This window comes from Paracoccidioides lutzii (genome assembly GCF_000150705.2).
Source record: "Paracoccidioides lutzii Pb01 unplaced genomic scaffold supercont2.9, whole genome shotgun sequence".
Classification (NCBI taxonomy): domain Eukaryota; kingdom Fungi; phylum Ascomycota; class Eurotiomycetes; order Onygenales; family Ajellomycetaceae; genus Paracoccidioides; species Paracoccidioides lutzii.
In genome coordinates this window covers 289,869-313,122 of record NW_015440955.1, presented here as the reverse complement: position 1 = coordinate 313,122, position 23,254 = coordinate 289,869, and the positions used below count along the sequence as shown (strand labels likewise).

The window sequence follows — 23,254 nt, the reverse complement described above, 5'->3', positions numbered from 1 at the left end:
AGATTTATTCTTAAATTCAACCCACTTTGTTTGTTGTAGGTGTACATACATAGATCTAGAAATGCGATGTGAGTTTTTGTCCTTCAGATTTACAGCATGGACAGAAAACCCGACAATGGCATGTATCTCCATCATCATCCACAATCCCAACAAATCATTGTTCCTCTGTGTCTTCAACTTTAACATCAATCTTACTCTCCTTCTTTACCAGCTCTGTATCTCCCTCCACTTTCCTCTCTTTCTTCACCTTCCCCACCCACCCTTTAACCTCACTCTTACACAAGCCCGATCCTGCAAGCTCACACTCCCCACATCTCCTGGCTACAGGCAAACAAACCGTCTGCCCCAATCCAACCAACAGCTTGTTAATCTCATGCCACTTGTCCCTGGGCAACCAGCTCTCCAGTGCCGCCCGCGTCTCCTCAGGCGTTTTCGTCTTATGCCATCCCCATAGGTTCGTGATGCGGTGCACATGTACGTCGACGCCGATGCCCTCATCACGGCCCCAGGCTGAACTCATGCATAGATATGCCATCTTGGGACCCACTCCTGGCAATCGCATAAGCCCTTCGATGGTAGGAGGGATGTCTGAGTCGTATTCGTCGCGCAGGATGATGGCAGCCTCCTTGATGTATTTTGTTTTGTTGTTGTGGAAACCAATGGTTTGGATGAGTTGGTTGAGGCGGGTGGGGGAGACGGCGAGGATGTTTTCAAGGGTAAGAGTGCTCTTTGCCTGTTGCTTGGTGTGGTCCCATACTAGTCCTTTCATTTCCTGGTCTTCCTGTGCTTCTGCTTCTGCTTCTGCTTCTACCTTTATTTTTCCCTCTCCTGCCTTCTTTATTATCCGCGTCCCATCATCTGTATCCGTGCCCCCCTGCTCCGACCCTAGTTCTGTATGCAACCGCTGCATTGCGAGGGCTGTAACAGTATCCTTCGTCTGCGACGAAAGCATCAGAGCAATGAGGATGTGGAAGCGCCTGTCACGGGGGGATGAGGAGCGCCAGTAGAGCTGGGAGCAACCCATGGTATCGACAGGAGCGGTGGGGTTCTTGCGCCGCATTTCCTTCACTGTTTCGTAAATTTTTTCCCAATTCGAAGGGGGTTCAACTTTGACAGTTCCATCTACCGCTGTGGTTTTACGCGCTGGTAGTTTTCGGGATTTGGGTTTCGCACCAAGCTTCGGCTTTGATTCCTCATCCTTGGCAATAATAAAATTTTGCGGTGTACTGGATATTCTAGTCGACGAAGAATTACGCCCTGTAGAAGTTGATCGTTCAGTTTTGATGGTGGAAATCGTGTCTTGGCCGCGTTTCCGCTTTCGCTTCTGAGAGACAGGAGTTAAGAGATCTTCGATGTCAGTGGTATTGGCAGAAGAGAGTAATGAGCTGTCTTCTCCTGCGCTATCATTCTGCTCCTCCTTGGTTATGGGTTTACTGCGATGAGATGTTGGCTGCTTGTCTGACAGCGCAGAACTTCTTAGAGGGTTGGAGCTGGTGATTCGTCGCGATTGGCGGCGCGGAGTGGATGATAGAATATCGGCTAGCCTTGCGGTCTCCTTGGAGACTCGCGATGTTCGCATTTTAGGCTTATCGATTGTTTTATATATCCAGGGTTTTTGCAGTCGTCCGCTCGTTGACTATAGGAACTGAATTGCCCCTGAACAACCAATAGGATTAGTCATGCCGATTACGAGCCTCACGTGGTGATAAGGATCTCCAAGTTAACCTCGGCGCAAACGAAGGTTATTTATTTTCCCCAGCTTCAACTTCACGTCTTCAACAGAGCAATATAACAACATCATGCAATTTCCCGGAGCCTCGTGTATAACCTCCCAGATTCTCCTCTATCTTCCCCATACAATACATAAAACAAAAGGCACCTGCAATGGCCCAACAACCCTCCTCCGCCTCGACCACAAAACGGCTCATCCGCGAACTAAGTGACTACCAGAAATCGCCCAACGAAGCCCTCTTACACCTCGGTCCCATACACGACACAGACCTGCTACGCTGGGAAGCAGTCCTGAAAGGTGTAAGTGGCACACCGTACGAAAGTATTTTTCCCCGTTGAACCCCCCAATAAAAACCAAAACCATCTTATCTCAACATGTAGTTTCTCAAAAAGTCTCAAACTTAACATCACCCAGGCGGCCTCTGGCACCTAAATATCACCATCCCGCCCACCTACCCCCTCCACCCGCCCACCATTTCCTTCACAACTCGCATCTGCCACCCAAACGTCTCCTTCACGACGGGTGAGATATGCCTAACCCTTCTCACGACAGAACACTGGAGTCCCGCCTACACACTATCCTCGACACTGTCGGCGATTCAGCAGTTGCTGACGGACCCGCGGCCGGAGAGTCCGCTTAATGTTGATGTAGCGGTGTTGATGAAGAGTGGGGATCGAGTGGGGTGGGAGGGGTTGGTTAGGTATTGGACGGGGGAGGAGAGGTGGGCGGGTGATGCCAGTGGGCGGAGATGAGTGGACAGGAGTAATGGGATATAAATGGTTTATGTGTTGAGACAAGTATATGTAAAAAATATATGTGGGTGGAGGTGATGATGACAGGGGATATATCGACCCCGGCTCGTTTAGCTTAATTATTCCCGATACCCCATCTTGAGGTAGAATGGGGATAGATATCCCCTTGGTGAAATGGGGAGAATACTCCGAGAACGGTGCGCTGCTGATTCTTGATCGACACCAAAGGGCGGAGGGATTGTCTGTATGAAGGGAATATAACTTGATTTCCCGGTACCAACTTACTGGGGTGGTAGAGGGACAAACCACGTCCCTTTCGACAGGGTTGGATTCTACGTTGGAAGTGTTTGTCTACGGTTTGCTGTGTAGTTCGGACTCCAGTCATTCGAACAAGTTTTGCCTTTAGAGATACTACCCGTTGCTTGTTATCCCCTCTCTTTGATTTCTATTCCATTCAATTTAACGATATTATCTAGTAACTACTGATTAGAGGACTCCTCCGCACTGTTAGAAAATAGGTTCTTACATGGGCTCGATGGTGACCCTATACCTTGCTCAAAATCAAGCTTGAAGACCTTCCTTGATCTGGCAATTTGATTAAAGTAACGACGATCAAAATAATACGAAAAGAGAGAAAAGTAAGTGGAAAGCGTTCTTCAAAATTGGGTTACAATTATTATCTTTTACGAAAGAACAGATTAGGTATGTATATAAATTCGAAAGAACCTCCAACTCCAGCTTGCATTCACTCAATCCCTGTCGTTACTCATTATTCCATTTTACCCTTCCATTCTAATCCATGAAGGCCAAAAGAAGACAAATTAATAAAGTTTATCTGCACGCAGCTCATTCTTTTCCACTTTCTCTCTTCGAATTATGGGGTTTCTCATTTTTTCTCCCTTGCGAAACATCTTCATTATTCGGCATCCATCGCCCAACACTCAACATCTCACCACTCTCATTAAATCGTCATTTCCAAATCTTCCCTTTTACCATTCCCCCAAATAGCCATATGACTCTGTCTACAAAGCCATAGCAACAGCAATAACACCACCAGCAACAACCAAAACACCCATCCCCATTCCACAGCCAACAGACACCCGCGACGCACCACTACCCGTTTGCAATGCAGGAGAATTCCTGGCGTTTGGTGGTTGCGAGTTCGCTGCTGACGGGCGAATGACGACGACAGATGTGATTGTTGTCAGTGACCCGTCTGAGTTTGTGGTTTGAATGAGCACTGTGGTTGAACTTAAGGAGTCGCTTGATTGGGAGGTTGACGGCGGTGCAGTCGCACTCGACGTGGGGTCTGACGTATTTCTGTTCGTGGTTGAGGTGGGTCGATTCGGAGTTTCGTTGGGTCCTGTGGTAGCTCTGGTGCTGGGGGGAGGGGCTGCAGAGGTTTCGGACGCGGGAGGCGGGTTTGATGGAGTTGGTTCTGGCGATTGCGATGCCGGTTGAGATGGCGGTGGCGTTGATTCTTGGGTTGTAGTGTCGGATGGGGAGTTTGAGGGTGTTTCGGAAGGGGTTGGCGTTGGTGTTGGTGTTGGCGTGGGAGTGGGGTTGGGTGTGTTTGTGGGTGGATCAGGAGAGGATTCTGTTGGCGAAGGAGTGGAGGAGGGCGTCTCGAGGTTAACGGGAGAACTTTCGGAGGATGATTGTTCGGGGGTGCTTGGTGGGCTTTGGTTACCTGATGGTTGAGGTTTCATGGTGGAATCGCTGCCGTTTTGTCTTTTATTAACTATATCAAAACTGTGAGCTGAGACTACATATTCTGCCAGGCAATTATCACAAGGCCGGATTCGAGCTGAGAGGGATTTAAACGAACCAGCAAAATGAGGGCGGGAGTGGGCCCGAAAACCCATGGCTTTTTCCCATTCCACGGTAGCCACTGAGGAGATGAGGATGAGAGTGAGGAAAAGGAGGAGCACAGGGCTCCACAGTCGAGCCATCTGGATAGGAGGGGTAAGGAAGGAGGCCTCTCAGTATGGGTTCTGTTGCTCGAAGGGAGGAAGATTAAAAGCTTGAGAGATTAAGACTTGGTGGCCTTCAGTTGTAGAGAAGGTGAAATGTAGTAAAAATAAGGAGTGTTATGTATAGAAACAGGAACGAAATCCGAGGGACCGGGGGTGGGGGTGGGGGAAGAGAACCAGTCGGAGAGAAAGAAAAGGACGAGAGACGTAGACGTAGTGAATTGGCGAATTGCTTGAGTGAAGGTGGATAGAAATGTTGAGTTTTGTATATTGTACACAAACGGCACAAACAAACAAAAAGAAAGGCACAGAGATCTAAAATAACACACAAGCTCCACCTCTGCCAGCAGGGAACAGGAAACAAACGCTGAGAACCCAGACGGGCAGAAATGGAATCTTGCAAATTATTTATTACAAACAGTGTCCCGCCGCAAAAGCAGACGCCCCGGAAGATGCAGAACCAGGAAGAGAGGCCTCGCAGACCTAGGAAGGAAAGGATTAATTTAATCAGCAAAGGGAATTCGGTAGAGTAACTCGTCAATGTCGGAGAAAAATTGCTGGTGAGGAAGTTGAGCACCAGTTAGAGGACAGCTAGGCCGGCGATGTTACAAGTTGTTCGAACATGCTAAGCGAAGGGCATGATACTTGGGTTTTAGGGAGAGAAGAGGGGGGGAATCGAGGAGAGTAGATATGCACGAAACCAACAGCCGGAAGGGGGGGGGGGGGGGGGGCGAGCAAGAAATCAAGGCACGACAGTCTGAAGCAGGTCAGGATATCCGGTAAAAATTCCGACAGATTTTACGTCGTTGGCCAGCACTAGCCGGGCTGCACAATGATGTTTTTTGGCTGTTGAGCTCTGTTTTTGTGAAGGCTTATGCCTCCGCCATCCTTCAAAAACGCCCAACACAAAACAGCCGGTTTCCAGCGACCAGCTAATGGGCTAGCAAATCATGGATCTTCTCACAAAAATGCTTGGCTATTACTTGGCTCCTTTACCCAACTTCTGAATTCCCCAGCCACATACAGATCGGTTCTACTGATTGGTGCTTGGGTGAGAGAGGGGCCTCCTCGTTTGCCTCACTCAGCTCTTGGGTCCCTTGTCCGGCGCTACCGTTGCAGCCTCAACTGGATCCAGTTGCTTTAGGCCGGCGAGAATCTGAGACCCGTTTCAACCAGGCCTTGAAAAGTGGGCTGTGGTATGTGGCAGTGTGTGCTGCTGACAGCTGTCACCAGTGGCACCTGTTGGAAGTCCTGATACAAGTTCAGCTTCAAAACCCTCCCCTCAATTAACTAAGCCTCCCTCGCCCGATGTATTCCTCCGATCGGGGGAAGCAGTCAAAAGCGCTTTGATGATCGGGGACAGGGCAAACAAATAATGCCAGTTCTGCCATGCGATCTGGGATCAGAGAACCACTGGAAAGATTCCGATAAAAAATGCAAGGATCGGTTCCAGTTTGTTTAGGACCAATCGGCTGGGAACCGCCAGAAACGAAAAAAACAAAATAAATACACAATAAACACAAACATCTGCACAAAACCGTTCATAAAGAAACTCTGGCTTTTGCTGCTTACAACACACCCTGCGGGTCTCCCATCCTGTGTTTGTGTTTTGTCTTTCCCTGCCATAAAGAATGGAATGATGTTTCATCAAAACACGCTGTCTCATCAAACATGCTGTCTCTCTCCAATCTATCTCTCTCCCTCTGTTGTTGTCAGTGTCCCAAACCCCGACATACAAAGGTCCCCTCTACCATTTGACAGAGCTGGGTCATGATTCATCGCCACCTCTTGGCTGCATCGAGTCGAGGGTTCTTCCGGCCAGAGAAAAACCCAGAAACCCCCCCCCCCCCCCCGAAGATGTTACTTTGTATTTCTGTTTTGGCCTCTTGGCTTTTCTTCGACAGTTTTGACGTTGGCCCAGTTGGGCAAATTGCCAGGAACCTCGAACGAGTAAATTGTTTTGATTTGTGTCGGCATGAAAAGATGCTTAGAGTGTTTATACCGCAACTACTTAAAAAGTCGTACTCATGCAGTAGTTACAAGTCTATGATCTAAAGATTATTCCAGAATCAGAATTGAAGCAGCAGCAGGAACAATGACTGTTCATCAACATGCTCCACCCGCCGTCCGCTTCTTCGGCATAAACTTTTGTTTTTGTTTTGGAGGGGTTGATGAGTCAGTCGATGGATCCGACCTCCCAAGATTCTCTCGGGATTTCATCAGCGCTGGAGACGAATCAAATGTCTCTGAACCCTTTTAGTTGGCAACCCAAATATGCCTATTTTTAACGTCGGTTACGTCTCCAGTCATTTGCCAGGCTGCGCCTCAAATTCTTTCATGAGCTGCGCAAACATAGCAAGCCTTGTGATGATGTGACGTGCCATAATGGCTGGTGAAATACATACGGCTTTCAATGATAATAAAAGCATGCGGATCACAGTGTCGAAGAAGCTAATTCCTTTTAGCTGGAGATATGTCCACAACAGGAAATATCGTGCATGTACACATGGAAAACAACGGACCAGTGGGTGAGGTTTGCCATCCTCTCAACACCTCGGATGGGCGGATCGGCTGGTTCGCTCAACCGAGATACTTGGGTTTTGAGGTCCGGGACAATAAATACGGTTATTTTTAGAAGAAAATGCCCTGTGACAAAAAGCAGGGAGAAGTTACTAACAAAGTTTTATGGATATCTTTATACACCCCAGAGGTACGCATGTCCATTGCGAGATTCTCCGAATAGACATGGATAGGTTAGGGTGATCATCGAGATACGGGCATACTATTGGCGCTGCTAGCGGATGATGATGATTGGAGTTGAAGATCTTCATTCGTCACCTGAGAAAATTCTGCTGGAGGTCCAATCTCATGCTAGCCTCGAATATACTTTTTAACTCTTGCCATTGAACTTCACGAATTGCACATTGTTCGCCTCGTTACCGGGTCTGCCTTCTCGTCCAAGTCTCTGGTTTTATTTTACATGAACTTCCTATGAACGCCCTAGCGGCATGTTCCACCCGGCCAAAGAGACGACGAGCCCTGGAGGTTGGGCTGCCCCATCGCGAGATAGAACCATGTCACCCTTACACCCATGAATTTCTAAGGGTTGATTCAGATTGGTTGTGGGCTGCATAGAATCGGCTCGATTGCTTCGAAATTGAAGTGGATTACCATCCCTCTTGGGGGGAAGGAAGTCATATTTTTTCTCAAGTTTGGACGTTGATGTCACCTTGACATATTCGTGGATCATAGCACAAACTTCGGACTGAGAATCGTAAATTTCTCGAAGCTATACAGGGGCCCGTTTTTGTCCAATTCACCATACTTCTTAGAAAACATGATTCCTTGGGACAAGCAACGTGGCATGGTTTCTCGATAAGCACCATGTGACGGCAATTTGAGCTGATGGATGAAGAGCATGAGAAACCGTTTTCACAGCCAGGTTACTAACGCCGACTGGTTAAATGCAACCAACAGGTGCCTCGATGCTATATAGATATGCGTGAATCGATATACCTTCTGAACGACTTTCCCACCATTACAGCCGTTCAGTCTTCGACGGGCAATGACAAGCCGATGGCACAGGGGCATCGGCGTCAGGCTTTCCGCCCTCGTGCAGTTGAGAATGGTTAGATGACTGGTTAGATGTAGGGACGTCGGAGCAGGGTCCTTCTGGAAAAAACCTTCTGGCTTTAAGCATGATGTGCTTATCCGTTCAACAGGCATTATGGGGAAGGCTTCAGGGCGTAGGTTGTGGGTGAGACCGAATGCTGTGATTTTTGCAAGTTGTTTGAATTTAGCATACTTGTACCCAGTTGACTGGTACAGGGGGTTTTAACCAGCAATGCAACTAAAGCAGAAAGTACTAAACAAAAAATAGGAGTGATACATACAATGCCGCAATACCAGGTCGGTATCTTCAACACCAGCGTTCTTCTTGCTCTGATTAGTGAACTCGCCAGCGGCATACCATCGTGGTGCTTGGTCACCCAGATAGGCTTGGTCGCAAACTTTGCGCGGGTCTGATTAAAGCTCCGCGGGTTCATCAACATCATCTGGCTTGCAAGTGCTTGCAATTTATAAGCGACCGGCTTGTGTGAGATCGGGTTGATGACGTTGTCATTGCGAATTTTGAAAACACGATGTCTCTCAACATTTGTATCCTCAGCCACGGACGTTTTCAGTACGGTGGTTTCCGCGATGTATCCCACACTATATGGGTTAGCGATCGGATCTTCAGGCATTGGGACACTGTCTTGATAGCCTACAGTATTGTTATGTCCGTCAATGGCTGGGTCAATGCGCATGGAGAAGATATGTTGGTGGTACCCAGCCATGACACCCGGCACAACATTGGTGCCCCAAGGGACGGTGGCACCATGGTCGGTGAGCATGGTGGAAAGAATGCCGGTGGCGCGGACTTCGAGTTCGATGTCTCCTGCTTGGTCGAAAATCCAGGCAAAGATATACTCGGAGTTAGAAATGGTGCAAATCATCTGCACGACCCAGTTGGCGGTTTCTGACCGCGGTGGCCTCGCCAGAGCGATAATCGTGTGTTTGTGCTGGAGGCCAGCGTCCTGTTCGTGGAGACAGACTACGTTTTCGAGAATGACTGGGTTGCCCTTAGAATCTCTAGAATCGCTTCGACATCCGTTTATTTAATGTGGCCTAGGCAGTCACAGCTTAGTTACACCTGATTGGCAGTAATTCCGAATCCGACATCGCCAACATCGAACGCCAGTTTGCGGTGATAGGGAGCTCGTGGGTCTTGACAGGTATGGAAATTTTAGCATGATGACTCTCAACTAGCAGATTGTGCCATTGGGGCCCTGACATACCGCCATATGGAACTGTCATTTCGCTTACGGACAGCCGATAAAAGACATTGCGTTTATCATAAGTGATATTGTAAAGTGTCAGGCCCTCCCTGGAATTGAAACCGACTCTGTATTCCCACTTGACTGCATTGACATTCACAGAGAACGAGGCGCCTTCGGGTTGTTGCACGATGTATGGTTTGAAATCTGTTCTTAGCGGTTCATCAAGGAGGTCATGCGCGTCCTCAACTGTCTTTACCGGAGTCCACGGGCTTGTTGAGGCAATTGAATGATCTGTTCCAGTCGGGAGGTAGTCTATCCGCACAAGTTCACGGGTGATGTCCATCGAAAACTGGGGAGAATGGCATTGGCAGAGAGAATGATTCTCCTGTGGGATGGTCTTTGTCATGTACATATAGTACTGGGACAATCTCCGAGTTTCATTGATATCATCACAACCGTAGATCCAGAGGTCATTGAGAACAGCGATGCCAGCTGGAAAGCTTCAGTTTTTTCAACTTCGGCGAGAACTGCTGGGTGATTAATACAGAGTTGTTCAATTTCTAGTATCTCGTCGACGTCGGCGGGTCCCTGGTGAGCTAGTTAGAACCCACATCGGGACGTCATAGAAGGAGAGCAACGCGGCTCTTGTTCTAAGGAAACACATACCTGCACCTCCTTAGGGAACTCCTTCAACGAGAGCACCGCCTTCGTGTCCAGATTGATCAGAGCTTTCTAGAAAGCATGAGTATCGAGTCGGTGAAACAACACTTGGACAAGCCGGGCTGGTTTAGCGGGGAGAGGATTGCCCAGCCGGTCTGCCTCTCTATATGGGACGACATCTTTCTTGATGGGTTCTTGTACATCGGATAACCTTGAACCGCAGAGGTACACCGGGGAACGATGCTTGAAGAATTTTCGCCGACAGATTAACTTCGACTGGGCGGATAGGGTCAAGTGGATGTGGATCCATGTTGTTTTGAATATCGAAAAGGAGCAAAACGGGCAATTATTATAGAAATTGACCCCAAGCTGGAAATTGATAGACAATATACGAATCCTTCCCCAAGGGAACAAGGCAGAAACGGCTGACAATTTATAGACCGACTTGCTGGCGATGATTTACGCAGTGAGGAATAAGTGAACCCACCCTTGCTTGATGTTATAGCCGGAATGATCCCCGCCCTGTCTGTTTCCAATATGCGCAAGGAATATAATGAGCAAATCCCTGTTCTATCATCAAATCTTTCAACTGATAAAAGTAGATGTTTAAATTGCTAACTGCTGGAAGCATTTAGACCGAGTAGACACCAACAAGCGACGCCTAGATCTCACAGACTAGGAAGGGCGTTGCTTGATGGGCCTGCAGTCCACTAACTATACACATGGTTGTCTTTAATAAAAACTCTCGAAAGTTCTCCGAAATATATCTATCTATTTATAAACAGCTGAAAAGAACAGCATACGGTTTACCTCTTTTGATTTAGCAGATCAATGCAGGGATGACCCCAGGATAAAGGCATAGGGCAGAACACATCCGCATAACGTTAACAGTAAATATTGCATTATTTGGAATCCCGCAGAACAGATACCAAATGCAGAATTATCCTCGTATTTCTTGTATATACCACCTAGGTGGTTAGCATTGTTCTTCGATTTTGAACATCAAATCCCAATGTTACCGAGGCTGACACAGCTGTACCTTGGAACGTGTAACTGGAATTTAGATTGCGCTTGTGGATGTTCAATTTACCTCTGCAAGATAACTCCATCATTGGCCCCGATGGGACACTGTCTAACTCGGTATGTTTCTGCATGCATCTCACAAATGTTGAGATCTCGCTTAAACTAAGAATCTATCTGGGGAGAAGCGGTGAGGTCAAGCTGGATGGATCTCCAGGCCGAACCTTCGGGATTCAAAATCGAGCATGACATATCCGCAAGCTCTTGTTGTAAAGGCCAAAGAAGAGACACAATAAATGTTGGATGGTTGAACTCTCTCTCTCTTTTTAATTGGAGCTCGCTAATCTGTATAGATAGTTACATACACGGCGCGGCGGTCACCCCGGGCAACGGCTAAGTTTATCCGTGGCCGCCCAACCGTAGTTGAAATCGGTGCAGGTAACAAGCGACCGACACAGGCAGACTCCATATTTGAAGGCTCGCTCCCCGTTCTTGGGCCCAACCTTCACTCAGCATTGGTCGGGTCCCTCCGGATCGGTCCGAGAATTTGATGTTTGGCGGGTGTCTGTTTGGATGATGAGTTTCGTAGTGATCGTGTAATTACGAGCCGATGGTCAAACCTCCGGAGTGGTTTTCAGCTCCTAGATACGTGTATCGGCTAACTCGTTCCTTAATATCGCAGCAACAGCATTAAACCGATTGGTTTCGCAGTTCAAGGGATGTTCAATTATGTGCAACCCAGACTTCGTCATACAATGAATGTAGCTCAACAGAGATTATTTTTACTGCAGTCGGATAAGGGTCAGTTGGGGCCGCTGCAAGCCCCACGGATCGAGGATGATCCAGGGCTTTATATTTGAGAACTTCTTCTCTATCTGTCCCATTTCAGTTCATAAACAAGTTGGAAATGAACTGGGGAGGATGACAGAATAAAAACCGCATCCTTTTCAGTTCAAGCATCCTCCCAAGCTACCTGTTGAGAGCCATACACAGTTCTAGCGGATATCCCAGGGCCAAGAAGGGCCCCGGCTCTGCGCTAGATAACAAATCGTTAGGCAGCCAAATTGATGAAGATCGAGTGCCTCATCGCCGTGTCTCTGAGCTCACAATTCTTTCCCTCTTAAAGCTCTGGCGATGGCTATTTCAGGGTTGAGCTAACATTCAAAGTTGTTCATCACAGACATGGAAAACTCCCAGCCAGAGCCTGAAAAGCAGCAGCCTGAGGCAGAGGAGAGGCCTCAATTCAAGTTCTTCTGGGTATGGAGCAAACCAACTGCTATTATCATGCCTGCTTTGTGGCTTTTTTATTTTTTATTTTTTATTTTTTTTATTTTAATTATTATTATTATTATTTTCGGGCTGACGCTTCACTGTTTTAAAGAGAATATTAGGCCATGGAACCATCCTTGACAAGATCCTGATGGGAGCTGCTGCGCTGTGCGCTGCAGGAGCAGGCGTGGTAAGTAGTTGTACAATTGTCTGTATCCTCCTGTGAACATTTTATTCCAAACTACTAACCATGGCAAAGGCTTTACCTCTGATGAACATTATATTCGGTTAGTGCTCCTTGCAGCCGGGCGAGCCGCCTGTCAATGATTTTGGCTTACACTTTTATGTCTAGGTAATGTTGTTGGTGATTTTAATGGATATTTTATTCCCGGTTCAGGGGTAACCAAGGATGCTTTCCTCCACAGCGTAAACCGTAATGTGTAAGTATACTCGTGCACTTGCTATGCGGCGGTACGTGATAAGCCGCCGAGAAGAAAATTATAATGAAGAAGTAAAAGAACGTATGACATTCCGGAAATGAGAAATAGACTGACGAATTCGCAGGTTATTCATAGTTTACCTCTTAATCGGCAAGCTCGTGCTTGGATACTTTTCAATGGTAAGTTTATCCCATGATCGCAAGCGAACCAGCGAGAAACCAATTAACCATATCAAGTTTGCTCTACGAATGACCGGAATCAGAATATCTTCCCGGCTTCGTCTGTCATATCTCCAAGCCCTCTTCAACCAGCCGATTAGCGTTCTTGATAAACTGCCCCCTGGACGGCCAACAAACACGATTACCACCTCATCAAACACCGTTCAGGCAGCTATATCAGACAAACTGGCCATACTCGTTCAATCGCTGTCACTGGTCATCGGCGCCTATGCTGTCGCCTTCCGCTTTTCCTGGGCTCTGACATTGGTTTCAAGTTCTTCCATGCTTTTTATCTCGATAGTATACCCAATCCTGATTCCCATATTTATGAAAAGGCTGAAGCGAGTTGAACAAGCGAACGAAAAGGCCTCTTCGATTGCAGCAGAAGCACTTGATTCAATTCGTACCATCGTTGCTTGTTGTGCAGAGGGTCAACTTGCCGCCCGCCATTCAAAATGGGTTTCAGAATCACGAAAACAAGGAATGAGTCTGGGTCCCATGATTGGCGCCCAGCTTGCCCCGTCGAATTTCGCTATGTACTCCAGTTTTGCCTTAACCTTCTGGTTCGGCGTTCGACAGTACGCATCGGGGAGGATACCAAACGTCGGTCCAGTAATTACGTATAGCTTCTTCCCCTTCCTCCAAGAGCCTTGACAGTGTAGGTACGTTTTTATCTAATGCTTCACCATTTCGTAGGGTTATTTTTTCGATTCTCTTGGTGGTCTCAACCCTTTCTTTTATTGTAAACCCTGTCATTGCAATTTCCAAGGCTGCAAGTGCGTCAACCTACTTTTTTGAGATGATCGACGCACCGACGCTTAAAAGGTCGGGATTGAAAAATCAACCTGTGTCAACCGCGGATATTAGCTTCAGAGACGTGAATTTTTCTTATCCAAGCCGTCCAAATGTGAAGATTGCCAACAATTTAACGCTTGACATCCCGGCTGAAAAGTTAACTGCCATCGTTGGACCTTCTGGATGCGGGAAGAGCACGATTGTTGCGCTGCTGGAGCGCTGGTATCAGCTTGAGAACGAATTTGATGGAGACTGTCAAAAAATGAGCAATTCTCCGCAGAGCAATAACTCTCAGAGTGTGGAATTGAACGAGTCAGAAACAGTGCCCAACAGCGGCTCGATAACAATAGGACCTCATAATCTTTATGACTTAGATCTCAAGTGGTGGAGATCTCAGATCGGACTGGTTCAACAGGAACCCTTTACCTTTAATGCCACCATTTACCAGAACGTTGCGTATGGCCTGGTGGGATCAGAATGGGAGAACGAAAGTGAGGAAGTGAAACGAGAACTAGTTAAAGAGGCCTGTCGCGAATCTTTCGCTTCCGAGTACATCGAAAGATTGCCAGATGTAGGTATATTCTCCTCCTGCTACTGGCCTGGTCTTACAAATATGGAATTCTTTAGGGATATAATACCATGGTAGGCGAGAATGGCGTGAAACTCAGCGGAGGCCAGCGCCAAAGACTTGCAATTGCCCGAAGCATCATTAAACGGCCACCCATCCTTATCCTGGATGAAGCAACTAGTTCAATAGATGTGCGTGGAGAACGCATTGTTCAAGAAGCACTCGACCGCGTTTCGAAAAACCGAACAACGGTAACCATTGCTCACCGATTGTCGACCATCAAAATGGCAGATAATATCATTGTGATGAAGAGAGGTGAGACTATCGAACAAGGAACACATGATGAGCTGATTAGAAGTGAAGGATTATACCATTCATTGGTTGAAAACCAACGGCTCGAAATGGGAGATGAGGATCCTGACATTCAAGGCGAAACAAGTAAGAAAGATCAAGAACAGGATCTTCCTAACCTTCGCAAAGAAGCTTCAAGGGTCGAAACTAGCGTCGATCCCGGTCAAGCGGCTGAGGTGGCATATAAAGCAAGGTCTCTGATCAACTCAGTCGGGCTGTTTCTCTGGGAGCAAAGACAACTATGGTATTTTGATGTTTCCATTGTCGTTGCTGCAGCTGGCTGTGGTGGTAAGAGATCCCTTGATATTTTTAACATTCAATTTGAAGATTTTTATGGTGGAAGATACAGTATGTTCCTTTGCAGTAACTAAACGATTTCTACTCAGTCGCATTCGCCATACAAAGCTATTTATTTGCCCAACTTACCGCCGTCTTTCAGCTGAAGCGCCCCGAACTCATAGACCGGAGCGAATTTTGGTCGCTTATGTTCTTCGTGCTAGCCCTCTGCGTCGGAGTCTCTTATTACATATTAGGCCACACATCGACTTGTCTGTCCGCTGTAAGGATTCCTCTACTGCCTGTTACTATCTAGCTAATCTTCTCTAGGATATCTGTAGTACGTATAGACAACAGTACTTTGAACATATCTTAGCGAAACCAATAGAATTTTTCGACAGGGAAGAAAACTCAGCAGGGTCATTATCTGCTCGACTTTCGACCGACCCGACACAATTGCAAGAACTTATCGGTCACCAGATGGCGTTTCCCCTGATTTCCGTATTTACTATTGTCGGGTGCATCGCGATAGCTTTCTCCTTTGGTTGGAAATTGACACTAGTCGCAATATTTTCCGCTTTTCCACTTATCGTTTCGGCAATGTTTATCCGAGTCAGATATGAGGTCCAGTTTGAGAAGATGAATGCAGCAGTATTTGAGGACAGTTCGCAGTTCGCGTCAGAGGCCATTTCAGCATTTCGCACGGTTACTTCACTCACTCTTGAGGATACCATTACCGCCCGATATGCTGATCTTTTGCAAGACCATGTCAAAAAGGCTTTCCTGAAAGCAAGATTTACAATGTGGATATTCGCTATTTCAGATAGCATCGATCTTCCGTGCATGGCATTATGTTTCTGGTACTTTTTCAGACGTGTGCACTCAGAGGAACAGCTGGTTAATTTCATTGCCTAGGTATGGAGGGCGGCTACTTAGCACCTACGAGTATGACGTTCTTACCTTTATGGTTATTTATATTGCTGTTGTTTTGGTAAGGGAGTTTCTCTTTGCTCAAAGTAACCCATTTTAACTAACATGATATGTGCAGGGTGGTCAATCAGCAGGGCAATTCGGGAGTCTGATTCCTAGTAAGTTTGGCGAATCCTCACTAGATTTGTTCTGATCAATATTCCTCACTGTACAACAAACAGACGTCGCACAGGCCACAGGGGCATCCAATCGTATATTAAGCGTCAGACCATCAGATAGAAATGATGGAGATGGTGAAAAGAAAATTGTTGGCCGCTTCGAGGGGGGCGCAAGGATCGACTTCAAGTCTGTCAATTTTAAATATCCGACCCGCGATGTTACTGTGTTTAAAAATCTCAACTTCATGGTATGTATAACCGCTTCAGCACAATTTATAGACTGGAAGGCATAAATTCTAAGAAAGAGAAAAAAAATAAAAATAAAAACAACAGATCGAGAAAGGCCAGTTTGCTGCCTTGGTTGGGCCTTCCGGTATGCTTATTCTCGTAACTCTGAGAAATTTAATATTAGTACTTCTGACGGCTAGAAGGATGTGGCAAGTCAACTGTCATCAATTTACTTGAGAAGTATGTGCCTCTGAGCTTACAGTACCTAACTAATAAATCCTGCTCACTCCTCTTTATCCTGATGGAGGCTTATATATATACTTCTTACTAGATTTTATGATTACCAAAGCGGGAGTATTACTGTCGACGGACACGATCTACGCACTCTTGACGTTTCCTCATATCGACAATCGGTTTCCTTAGTATCTCAAGAACCAACGTTATATCAAGGTAAGAATACTCGCTTCTGAGCTTAACAAACGGCTCAACTCAGCTCAGCTAACAGGTGGATAAAGGATCCGTGAGGGACAATGTGCTGCTGGGCGTGGACCCAGCTATATTCACAGATGAAGACGTTCAAAAAGCATGTAAAGACGCGAATATTCACGATTTTATCGTCTCCCTTCCAGAAGGTTAGTGGCAGCAAACCAGCATCCCCCCGCTCGCTTACATTCGAATGCCTCACCGGGTACTGTGTGCTTAAACCCTCTTTCCGATATATATAAAAGGTTATAACACAGACGTCGGTCTACGGGGTCTGGCAATGAGCAGCGGCCAGAAGCAACGCATATGTATCGCGCGAGCTCTCATCCGCAATCCCAGCATCCTTTTGCTAGACGAGGCGACCTCTAGTCTCGATTCAGAATCAGAAAAGCATGTGCAGGATGCCATTGAACGGACTGCTAAAGGGAGGACAGTGGTCGTTGTCGCGCATCGATTGGCTACCATTCAAAATGCTGATGTCATCTTTGTGTTTGGCGAGGGAGGGATCGAGGAGGTTGGGAATCATTACTCTCTACTGAAGAAGAGAGGTGCATATTATCAGATGGTATGTTTTTGGCGCCTTTATCCCTCCCGCAACAGGAATTCGCCCAACTGCTTCTTTTTAATAGACAGGATTTACTGATAATGGCAACAATAAACAGTGTGAGTCCCAAGCACTTGACCGCTAGAATTTTAACAACATCTACTAAAAGAAAGGGAAGAAAATCTTTCTTGAAAGGAAAAGAAAAGGAAGAAAAATGGAGGAAAAAGAAAAAAACGTTACATCTTCACTCTACTGCATCATGTCTCTGCTCGATCATGTTTTTGATTCTGCTTTCAACCAAACCCCTATTCCAAACTCTTTGGTCATAATAACACAACTAACCTCAACTCATACTTCTTTTTGTTTTTCATGTAATGTAACCACTTCAGAAAATACCAATATCAATAGAATTTTGGTTAGGTTTTATTTTCATCTGCAGACAAACCACTCGCGCACTTCAGAATGTCATCGATTAGCAAGTACACATCCAGAGCGCCGGGAAGTTCTGCCCAGACCAGACGCATCTGGCCTTTCAGGGCACGAGGAGATGTATGGAGCCAACCAACAGGGACCGGGACCACGATTGCGGGATGCCCTCTTCGAACCAGACGGGTATGGAGAAGAGGCCGTCGTTGAACTGCCGGAAGATCATATGCTGCCGGGCCTGAGTGGACACGGACTGCAGGAGCATGATGGCCGCTGTGCGAGCGTCGAAGAGGGGACAAAGCCATAGAAGCCAGATCCACCGTTTCGGGTGAAGCTTTTGGCAAAAAAAAAAAAAAAAAAAAAAAAAAATTTCGAGCCGTTCGTGAACAGTGGCGAAGACAGGGTAGTTGTAGCTGCATCGATCTGGGTAGCGGAACCAAGCACGTTAGCGATCAGGGTTGCGTGACCGAGCTGCTGCTCGACCGTGAATTGGATGAGCTCGCGGTCATATGTGGTGAAGCCTGCGTCGGTGGAGTCCAGGTCCAGGGAGTGGTTGTAAAGGCCAAGTGCAATCTATTCAACGTACAAGGCCAATGCCTGCTGGAACGCATACGATCAGAACTTGCAGATGCTGAGAATAGTTGAGAAGAGCAGTGCAAATACGGTACTCTTGACTCGAAATCATAATCTCTCTTCGCATTGTCAACCAGCATCGTGGCATTCGTCCCCAAGCCGCTGGCAGGGACACACGGTGCGGGCTAGTTTTCTTGAAGCTTTTCATCACTCTGATACGGCGTTGCACTAAAGAGCTCTAATTTGGGAATAATAACTATCCCTGTAATAGACAACACCGTCAAGACTCCAGGAACTATAAAGATACCCAAGAAAGTGCCGTGGTAGATGCTGCTAGTAGAGGTGACGGAAGCTGTTGCTTCGACTTCGACACCATCAGCGTATGGGTGTTGCTCCGCTCTGCGCTGGCACAGCAAGCGGCAGTGCAGCAGCAAATATCCCCACAGCCAGGCGTTTGAAAGGCAATGTCATCTGCGCATGCTATGTGCTATGTATAAGCGGCCGGCTGACACATATAGGCGATTTAACACAACAAAAGAAAACTAGAAGAGCAGCCCTCCGCTTTGGGACAAAAAAAAAGAAAATAATAAAAATAAAAAATAAAAAAGAAAGCCACATTCTTCACGACGATAAAAGCAGAATGCATGAATAGTTCCACGCACGACTTGGCACCTTCCGCCCCCGAGATGGGGAGGAATCAGCGGGCAGTAGCGCAAAACACTGGAACAAATATCACCATGACATCACTTCTCCCCAGAGATAGATGAATCGATCGATCCGGGGGCCGAGTGGCCGCATCTAACTCGGCAGATGTGAGTGTGTGAATGGCTTCCTGCGACAGAGAGAGAACTTGGATTAGCTTTTCACAGCTTCGGTAGTTCATGTCTGCAACGGCGTCGTAGGTCAGCTGGTATAACCAACAAACGCTCCCCCCCACCACACACACCTCCCAAAAAAAAAACACCTTCCCTCCACTCTTCACAATCACAATCACAAGCGTTTTTGCCTCGGCCTGTTTTCCCAGTTAACGCTGAGCGGAGACCTGAAGGCGTTGAACGTTATTGGTTGTTGTTGTTGTTGCATCTTGCATCTTGCATTTTGCATTCCCGGGCATCCGAGAAGGCCGTGAAACGTGGGTGAGATAATTGGTTGAGAGGTGGTTTCACAATGTAGCAGAAACGCCGGTGATTGGTATTCACTACCACATATTGAGATATTGGCTGCATGCTTACATGCACACAGATACAGTGCTATACTTTCTATTAGCAGTTTCTCATGAATATCTCACATGGATAGATTAAGTTAAGTGAATGAAATATCCTCTTTTGATGATTTCTTCCATTCAGCATTTCAACTTCCTTCTCACTCACAGAAAATCATACTGCTTCCACAAAGCAATGATGACCATTCATTCACATGCTAGATATTGCAGTATGTATTCAGCATAGCTACCAAGCAGCAGTGATTGAAGAAATGAATATCCTTGTGATTCTTCTGAGTTTGTTGCTCTTCTGACAAATGAGGGAGGTTGAAATAAAGAAGTCAACAATGGGGCCGTCGAATGACATCATAGCTATTAACCTTAATCGCAATAAGCTCATTGACTGTGTTCAAATCGGTTAGACTATAAGGGCTTCTGAAATCACGTGATTCGAAGATCCAACAACCAACGAAGAAACATGTAAACCAGAACTGAAAAAAAGACGTGTAACTAACTCTATACAAGGCGGTAAATTATGTTGTCATAAGTTTTGTTATAGCATGAGGCATTGGCAGAGGCAAGAAGTAAAAAACCAAAAAAGTTACTTATCTCTATATATGGGTTTGAATATATATGTATTAAGTATGTGCGAATGAAAATCGTCCTTCTCATGAATCATCCAAGACAGCAACAGAGAGGTAGATGGGAAGAAGTTTTCCAAAAGGGCAAACAAGAAAATGGCAAAAGTATAAAACGGGAAATCATCCCACATCGCAATCTCCATCTCCATGAAATAGCCCTCGGTCGTGTTAGTCATTGGATCCGAGACTCGACCGTTCGTCATGCGAAGGGTACCGGCTGAAGGACACGGCGAACGGACAATCGCAGCAAACAGAAAAACAAAAAACATTAAATGGCAAGAAAAAAAAAAAAAAAAAAAAAAAACATAAGAAACAACATAAGAAACACCAACTCCTCTCAAAATACACTCCTCTATCCCGACTTCTCCCCCCCAAACACCTCCGCAATGTCATCCTCACCCCTCGAACTAGCCGGACTAACATCCGTCCGCGTCCCAGCACCAGCACCAGCACCAGCAACAGCACCAGCACCAGCACCAGCACCATCCTTACCATCCTTCCCCCCACCCAAAAGCATCGAACTCGTCCTCTCAAAGTACGTAAGTACATGCTTATGGCCAAGCCCCTCGTCCAGATCCTCCTCTTCAAACTGCAACTCCTTCTCCGTCGCCCTTCTCGCTATCATAACTTCCCAATCCCCCCTCATCTCTTCTATCTTCTGCCTGTAATCTGCCTCGGCATCGTAATACTTGCCCGCGCCCCGCATCCGCTCCCACAGAGACAGATGCTTAGGATGAACGGCAGGACCGTGGTATTCACTTTCCCGGCCGTGGCGGAGATAGTACCAGCGGCGCTCTTGCTCCCTGAGATCTAGGCCTGTTGTGTCGGGCAGGAAGAGCCAGGTGAGGATCATCCCGGCCAGACCGAACCAGGGGACGACGTAGAATTTGGTCTGGGTGTCTATGTAATTGTAAAGGACGGCGGCGGTGAGGGCGCCTAGTTTGCCGACTGCGGCAGCGAAGCCGTGGGCTGTTGCACGGATTGGGGTTGGGAAGACTTCTGCTGCGACGAGGAAGGTTACGGCGTTGGGGCCGAATTGGTTGAAGAAACTGCTGAGGAAGTACATGGCTTGGAAGGCGTGGATGTTTTCGGGGGAGGTGAAGAAGGAGAAGTTGAAGGCGGGTATGATGAATAAGATGAAGTCCATTAGGAAACCGATTTGCTGCATCAATCTGCGGCCGTAGAGTTTGTTGTCGATGAAGAAGGCTGTCGTTCGTTCGTCGGTTAGCAAATGATTTCGTGGATTGATTGGAAGCGTGTTAAAATAAAAGACGGAATCAGGTACTACTTACCAGCCATATAGTATCCCACCAGCGAAACACCCACATTAATCATATTATACAACCAACCCGGCAGAATCGAATGCGAATTCGGGCTAATGACGGCGATGAACTCGCTCTGGAACAACTTATTCCCATAAAAGAACACATCATTCGCAAACCAACTCCCCGCCGTCGCTATCAGCCGTGGCCCAAAATACTTAAACGTCAACGCCAGAGAATCCGTATCGTAGCCCGTGACTTTCGATTTCGCCTTGGAGAGGGCCAGCTGCTTGCTAGCGGCCTTCATCTTGAAGTAACGGTAGTAGACGAGCCAGAGAGTGCCGACAGCGGGGATGGCGAAGGAGATGCGGTATGTCCATTGGGCGGCTACTGCTGAGTAAGGCGGGTTCCCGCTGCCGTGGTGGAAGCAGAGGAGGAGAATGATGAGGAGCGCCTGGTTGAAGAACTGGCCCCAGCCCTGCATAAGGAAGGCGCTGGTTACTTTGCGCCCACGGTGGAGGCGGTCTTCCCTGTTGGAGACTCTGCCGGATCCCACGGCGTTTTCCATCCCGCTGGTTGCGGTCATTGGGTATTCGCCTCCTGTCGACGAGGGGGTGTTAGCACTGGGATTAGAAGAATAGGTTTCAAGGGGGGAGCCAAGGGTTCGACTGGTATGTAGTTGCGTACCGACTCCGACGCCATACACAAATAAAGACCAGACGTAGCAGATAACCCAGCCATTCTGAGTAACGCCCCAAGCTGCTGTGATCATTATCAGGCCGAGGAGCATAATCACAGCATCTTGAATCAGACCGAATCGCCGTCCAACCCTAATGCCAGGAGTCCCAGTTAGACAATAAAAAAAAAAAAAAAATTAAATGTATGAAAACGGAATACAGGACTCCGACGTCACATACCAGTCCCCAATAACCCCAACAACGATCTGCCCGACGATGATCCCGCAGATCTCCAGATATTCAACTGCGGCAATCCAGGTAGGACTGCAGATCTTCTTCGTGCCCCAGCATTCCCGGAACGTGCTTTGGAACAAGGGTTTGATATTGCCGATGGAGAAGAGAACGTATCTATGTCGAGTCAGTTCTTGTTCCTCTCCTTCCTCTCCTTCTTCTTCTTCATCATCATCATCATCTTCTCCTCCTCCTCCTCCTCCTCCTCCTCCTCCTCTTTCCTTCTTAATATATATAATCGACAATCGATCCCATGCCATGCTAAGCAATGCCCAGCCACGCCCAGCATCCCCAAGAAATGCTTAACCGACCGCCAAGAACGGGCAGTCCCAAGCCAAAAAAAAAAAAAAAAAAAGAAAAAAAGAAAAAAAAGAAAAAAAAGAAAAAGAAAAAAAAGAAAAAAAAGAAAAAGAAAAAAAAGTAAATAAAACAAAATATAAAAATTAAATATAAAAATAACAAAATAACAAAACAAAACCACTCACCCTTCAAGCCCCAACCCGGCCCCCGGCAACACCATGTTCCTAAAGTAATACGCAACGGGCGCCAGAGGATCCATTCTGAAGGCCTTCCACACTCCCGCGAACTCCCTCGCCGCCTCCGCGGCATCGTATTGGGTGACGAAGGCAACCCGTTTGTGCCAGGGGAGGTCGGCCCAGTAGACGCCGTCCGGTGTGTAGCTGTCATCGGGCCGGATGAAGGTGTCGAAGGCTTCCTTTTCTGATAGGTTCATCTCATGGTGGGCGGTGTGAAAGGGCGTGGGGGTGAAGGAGAGCGGAGGAGTGGAAAAAGATTGGAACGAGGAGGAGGAGGAAGAAAAAAAAAAGAGGTGAGAAGAAGAAGGGAAGGGGTAAGGGGGGACATCCCAGGGACAGAAGGGTCCGAGCAGTGAAGGGTGGGGTATAAAGAACAAGCCAAAGTCAAAGCGGAGACGTAGGCGGGGTGGGAGGGGGGGGGGGGAGGGCG

General features: G+C 47.2%; 7 protein-coding genes across 7 annotated transcripts; 2 read left to right on the top strand and 5 right to left on the bottom strand.

Annotated features, from left to right (window-relative positions):
- Nucleotides 1-154: 154 nt before the first annotated feature.
- On the bottom strand, nucleotides 155-1,579 carry PAAG_03760 (endonuclease III; the record flags this gene model as incomplete). The annotated part of the gene is made up of 1 exon (XM_002794121.2): nucleotides 155-1,579. One exon carries the CDS (start codon nucleotides 1,577-1,579, stop codon nucleotides 155-157), a length of 1,425 nt encoding a protein of 474 aa, XP_002794167.1.
- Nucleotides 1,580-1,884: 305 nt separating this feature from the next.
- On the top strand, nucleotides 1,885-2,484 carry PAAG_03759 (ubiquitin-conjugating enzyme; the record flags this gene model as incomplete). Its single annotated transcript, XM_002794120.2, has 2 exons — nucleotides 1,885-2,053; nucleotides 2,147-2,484. 2 exons carry the CDS (start codon nucleotides 1,885-1,887, stop codon nucleotides 2,482-2,484), a joined length of 507 nt encoding a protein of 168 aa, XP_002794166.1.
- Nucleotides 2,485-3,506: 1,022 nt separating this feature from the next.
- On the bottom strand, nucleotides 3,507-4,436 carry PAAG_03757 (hypothetical protein; the record flags this gene model as incomplete). The annotated part of the gene is made up of 1 exon (XM_002794118.2): nucleotides 3,507-4,436. The coding sequence occupies one exon, from the start codon at nucleotides 4,434-4,436 to the stop codon at nucleotides 3,507-3,509; it is 930 nt and encodes a 309-aa protein (XP_002794164.1).
- A 3,010-nt stretch (nucleotides 4,437-7,446) lies between these two features.
- On the bottom strand, nucleotides 7,447-10,247 carry PAAG_03755 (copper amine oxidase; the record flags this gene model as incomplete). Its single annotated transcript, XM_015845055.1, has 8 exons — nucleotides 7,447-7,746; nucleotides 7,974-8,276; nucleotides 8,351-9,089; nucleotides 9,149-9,224; nucleotides 9,296-9,769; nucleotides 9,823-9,865; nucleotides 9,944-10,005; nucleotides 10,139-10,247. The coding sequence occupies 8 exons, from the start codon at nucleotides 10,245-10,247 to the stop codon at nucleotides 7,447-7,449; spliced, it is 2,106 nt and encodes a 701-aa protein (XP_015702144.1).
- Nucleotides 10,248-12,139: 1,892 nt separating this feature from the next.
- Nucleotides 12,140-17,362, top strand: PAAG_03754 (lipid A export ATP-binding/permease protein msbA; the record flags this gene model as incomplete). The annotated part of the gene is made up of 19 exons (XM_015845054.1): nucleotides 12,140-12,214; nucleotides 12,339-12,416; nucleotides 12,486-12,513; nucleotides 12,579-12,666; nucleotides 12,791-12,845; nucleotides 12,903-13,504; nucleotides 13,581-14,250; nucleotides 14,307-14,886; nucleotides 14,985-15,157; nucleotides 15,205-15,734; nucleotides 15,790-15,865; nucleotides 15,923-15,962; nucleotides 16,026-16,210; nucleotides 16,296-16,335; nucleotides 16,391-16,430; nucleotides 16,522-16,640; nucleotides 16,706-16,822; nucleotides 16,919-17,238; nucleotides 17,303-17,362. 19 exons carry the CDS (start codon nucleotides 12,140-12,142, stop codon nucleotides 17,360-17,362), a joined length of 3,876 nt encoding a protein of 1,291 aa, XP_015702143.1.
- Nucleotides 17,363-17,633: 271 nt separating this feature from the next.
- On the bottom strand, nucleotides 17,634-18,356 carry PAAG_11740 (hypothetical protein; the record flags this gene model as incomplete). The annotated part of the gene is made up of 3 exons (XM_015847331.1): nucleotides 17,634-17,916; nucleotides 18,032-18,216; nucleotides 18,312-18,356. The coding sequence occupies 3 exons, from the start codon at nucleotides 18,354-18,356 to the stop codon at nucleotides 17,634-17,636; spliced, it is 513 nt and encodes a 170-aa protein (XP_015703022.1).
- A 2,054-nt stretch (nucleotides 18,357-20,410) lies between these two features.
- PAAG_03753 (pi-transporter A-1) lies at nucleotides 20,411-23,021 on the bottom strand (the record flags this gene model as incomplete). The annotated part of the gene is made up of 5 exons (XM_002794114.2): nucleotides 20,411-21,264; nucleotides 21,351-21,920; nucleotides 22,008-22,150; nucleotides 22,238-22,405; nucleotides 22,774-23,021. The coding sequence occupies 5 exons, from the start codon at nucleotides 23,019-23,021 to the stop codon at nucleotides 20,411-20,413; spliced, it is 1,983 nt and encodes a 660-aa protein (XP_002794160.2).
- Nucleotides 23,022-23,254: the final 233 nt, after the last annotated feature.